Here is a 3880-nt window from a genome sequence, read left to right as displayed (position 1 = left end):
TGCAAATACTATACTTAAATTAAAAACTCCAGAAAATATAGCAATGTGCTTGAAAGTAGGATGTTATATTAAACAAATCAACGAATAAACATTGCTCCTAATGCATTGTCTATAAAAAAAATTATATGAATGATATAACTATAATTTGTTAGATTTATCATTGTACAATGCTATAATGGGAACAAATGGATGTAGGATGCTTTAAAAGAAAGTAAAATAAATATTTTTTTTATATCGGTCAACCCGGCCACCGTACGGGTATAACGGTAGTTATTTTACTAAGTTGTAAGTATCAACCAACAACAACAAAGAAGTTGATTATTTCGTAACCTCGAAGCCCAAATAAAAACCAGGCCTTTCATTCTTGGGTTAAAGTGGATCCGGGCCCAATAAATAACACGAAACTGTAAGGTGTAAAGCACTCGTCGACTCATACAGAGAAAAGAGAAGGGCACACAGATGAACAGTTTACAGTTGTGCTTAAGTGAGCCGAGGAAACTCTTTAATTTGGCGGCAACGCAAACAATATTGCGAAAAGGGCTGTGAGTTTAAACTTCGGTAAGCAGGAATCACAAGAGAAACGAAAAGAAAGCTGATGAGTTTTTGAAATTCAGTGCACTGAAACTGTCATAGGTTTGTAATCTCTCTTCATTTCCACACACATCCCTTCTTTTACATTTGAATGGTTTTATTATACTGAAACATCGTCGATTCTTTTGCTTTGGTAATTGCTTTGTGAATTAGTGAAGAATGCATCAAGAAACGAGCTCGAAGTATAGTCATCTTAAGAAAAGAGCAAAGTTCGCATCAGGGAAATCTGACAATTCGTCCAGGGAAAACACTAAAACCCTAGATTTTAAGGAAAAGGGGTTTCGGGGGGATGATAGGAGAGGTCAAAGTAGAAGAGTTAAAACTGATAGCGTGGGCTCCAATGTTGAAGATGAGAGATATAAGCGAAGAAGCGATAGCGAGAGGAATGGTAGTATGAAATCAAAGAATGATGATTATCGAAGTAAAAGAGTTGAGCGTGATGGTGGATTCTCTTTTGACGATAAATCACGTAACACAGATAGTAGGGGAAGAGGCTTGAAATCAAATTACAGAGGTCGAAAAGAAGGGGGAGTTGAGAGGAATGAAACTAATGGTTTTGCAGGAAGAGATTTTGACAGGAAGAAGAGGGTTTATACTAATAAGTTCACTAATGGTGAAACCAAGTTTCATGACATCGTGAAGGCTCCTGGTAATAAAAGGGAATCACAGGAGGAAAGAGGTGATACAAGAAAAAATGATGAACATGGTGAGAACAGGAATGGTTTCTTGAGGAAAAATAGAGGAGCAAAATACGAAACTAGCAAGCAGACAAGTTTTACAGAGGATCATGAATATGGAAAGAAGAAACTTCAAAACAAGAAGAACATGGCTGATGATTCAATGGCAATGTTTGATCGACCAAAAAGGAAGAGGCGATTAATCCGTATAGAATATCCAAATGACACTGCAAATAAGCGGTTTGACAATACCCCACCTACAATTGGTCAGTTTGACTTCATGAATTAGATATCTGACTAATAATCAAATACATAAACTTCATATATTCTGTTTATTTGCTTCTCAGATAATACCACAGAGCAAAAGGAAGATCCAGAAGACACTGAAGAAAATGCTGAGATGTCAAAAAATGCACAGTTTCGTGCCATACAACTAAGCCCTTCTATCATAACATTTGTGAATGAAAATGTAAATATTTATTGGTTCAATCAGTGTTAGTTATGTTTAAGTTTTGATTTCTATTTATATATTATTCTTGGCTATTTATGATTGTAGTTATTGGGGCGTAGGCGTGAACTTGAGTTCAAGAAAGCAGGATACAATATTGAACTTCCTTCCCCTTTAGATAACATTCCCTTCTCTACAAACACAGAAAGAGAGAGAATTGAAGAATCAGTAAGCATGCACTCATTTATATTTTTTAAGCTGAACAAATTACACATGGTTTCAAATATTTTGCAGGTTTTCAGAAACAAACTTGCATTCTTTGCTGCTGCAAAAGTTTCTTCATCTTTCCCATCTCCTGATCTTCCAGAAATTGCATTTGCAGGTAAAAGTTTTTATTTATATAATTACATTAAGTTATATTTTATATTTTGTGGGTTAAATTTTGATTTTTTATTAGGTAGGTCAAATGTTGGGAAATCATCTTTGCTAAATTCACTTACAAGACAATGGGGTGTTGCAAGAACATCAGACAAACCTGGCCTCACTCAGGTGCCACATCATCATCATCTTTTTTACTCAAAGTTTTGTATAATTTAAGGAAACATTGATACTCATGAAACCTTTTGCAGACTATAAACTTTTTCAACCTTGGATCAAAGCTCTGTTTAGTTGATCTGCCTGGATATGGTTTTGCTTATGCAAAAGAAGAAGTCAAGGAATCATGGGAAGAGCTTGTAAGTGTGATATACTTTTTTTTGGGAAAATGATGGCATTAAAATTCATGAATATTATTATACTTGGTTAATATTGTGAGTTTTTCTATAATGTAAGGGTAAAATTGGTTAATTTTGTAATTTGTAGGTGAAAGAGTATGTAACTACCCGTGAAGGCCTAAAAAGAGTATGCCTTTTAATCGATACAAAATGGGGTATGAAGGCAAGGGATCATGAACTTGTTGAGTTGATGGAAAGGTAATTCTCATTTTTATAAATTCATGTAAAAAAAAAATTAGAATTTTCATGTTATAAAATTAAAATTATTATTTTAAATTCTCAGGTCCAAAACGAAATACCAAATAGTATTGACAAAAACGGATTTAGCATTTCCTGTTGATGTGGCTAGACGCGCTACGCAAATTGAGGAGGTTATTTATGTCTTTTTATACTTTTAAAGTTTTGAATCCTTTCTTTTGAAAATGTTTAGCTAATGCGTATATATGATTAATCTGATTTTTCAGAGTCTTAAAACAAAGAAATCTGCTCTTCAGCCCTTGGTAAGAAATGCTGATTCATAATTTATTAAGATGTTATATAATTAGTCTCATTGTACCCAAAAAAAAAAAGACACAAAAATCCACTATTTATAGTTAAATGGTCTTTGATATTTGTTTCACCTTATTTTGCTCTTTTGTTTAATTGCACAGATGATGGTTAGCTCAAAAACCGGAGCTGGGATTAGAAGTTTAAGAACAGTGCTTTCTAATATATCTCGATTCGCAAGATTCTAGCATTATTTATTAAATGTATTTGTTTTTATTTCTCAAAGTATTGCTACAAATTCATAAAATATTTGATAGTTGCATTCAAATTTGTTACAAATACTACAAGTAGTGGGGTGTTAGATTTATGATAAGATTAACACCATTAATCTTGAATTTTGATGGCTTTAAGTGTTTGATCTTGAAAGTCAAAAGCTATGTGTAGTTTGTTTTTTGGTTGGTGAAGCCTCAAAACTACTCCTTCATTGGTGTTGGACATCTTGGTGGCTCTTTTGACTTTGGTACTGAGTTTTGATTCAATGGTTGTGATGGTGGAATTATGACTCTATTGACATGTTAGTGAGGTGGTTATAAACCAATCACGATTCTTTAATCTCTCGTGTTGGCGAATGGGCCCTATTGTAAAAAAATTGTCATTTCTGTATCTGTAAGTTAGAAAAGTTAGAATGATTTGATAAACCCTTGTAATAACTAACTAGATTATAACTCGCGTTAAACGCGGGGAACGCATAAAAACATACAAATGTCTACAGATATTGCATAATAATTATAATTTTTTTTTATGGTTATTGGTATTATTGAAATGTGTAGAAGATACATTGAAATCGATAAATATCTATAATCGTTGAAGGACCTCGTTGTATACTTTTGTTTTATTAGTTGAAT

The 3880-nt window shown here is 33.2% G+C and overlaps 1 protein-coding gene across 2 annotated transcripts; it reads left to right on the top strand.

Moving 5' to 3' along the window:
- The first annotated feature begins 435 nt into the window (after nt 1-435).
- On the top strand, nt 436-3433 carry LOC145113610 (P-loop containing nucleoside triphosphate hydrolases superfamily protein). 2 transcript variants are annotated; one of them, XM_079049682.1, is made up of 11 exons: nt 436-633; nt 750-1534; nt 1616-1737; nt 1825-1944; nt 2011-2098; nt 2174-2265; nt 2346-2450; nt 2578-2687; nt 2773-2860; nt 2954-2989; nt 3140-3433. In XM_079049682.1, the coding sequence occupies exons 2-11, from the start codon at nt 751-753 to the stop codon at nt 3221-3223; spliced, it is 1629 nt and encodes a 542-aa protein (XP_078905808.1). In that variant the 5' UTR covers nt 436-633; nt 750; the 3' UTR covers nt 3224-3433. The 2 variants fall into 2 exon arrangements, with proteins under 2 accessions (XP_078905808.1, XP_078905807.1); XM_079049681.1 differs by having other exon boundaries at nt 745-1534.
- Nucleotides 3434-3880: the final 447 nt, after the last annotated feature.

Source organism: Lactuca virosa, chromosome 5 (assembly GCF_052849685.1).
Source record: "Lactuca virosa cultivar CGN04683 chromosome 5, Lactuca_virosa_CGN04683_v6, whole genome shotgun sequence".
Taxonomy (NCBI): Eukaryota; Viridiplantae; Streptophyta; class Magnoliopsida; order Asterales; family Asteraceae; genus Lactuca; species Lactuca virosa.
The sequence above is the reverse complement of the archived record's forward strand: the minus strand, read 5'-3'. Positions and strand labels throughout refer to the sequence as shown.

Excerpts from the sequence above, each read along its gene's own strand:
- LOC145113610 (XM_079049682.1), top strand. The coding sequence starts at position 751 with ATGCATCAAGAAACGAGCTCGAAGTATAGTCATCTTAAGAAAAGAGCA. Across the intron at positions 1,738-1,824 it reads TAACATTTGTGAATGAAAAT|TTATTGGGGCGTAGGCGTGA; the intron begins GTAAATATTTAT and ends TTATGATTGTAG. Across the intron at positions 2,688-2,772 it reads CTTGTTGAGTTGATGGAAAG|GTCCAAAACGAAATACCAAA; the intron begins GTAATTCTCATT and ends TTAAATTCTCAG.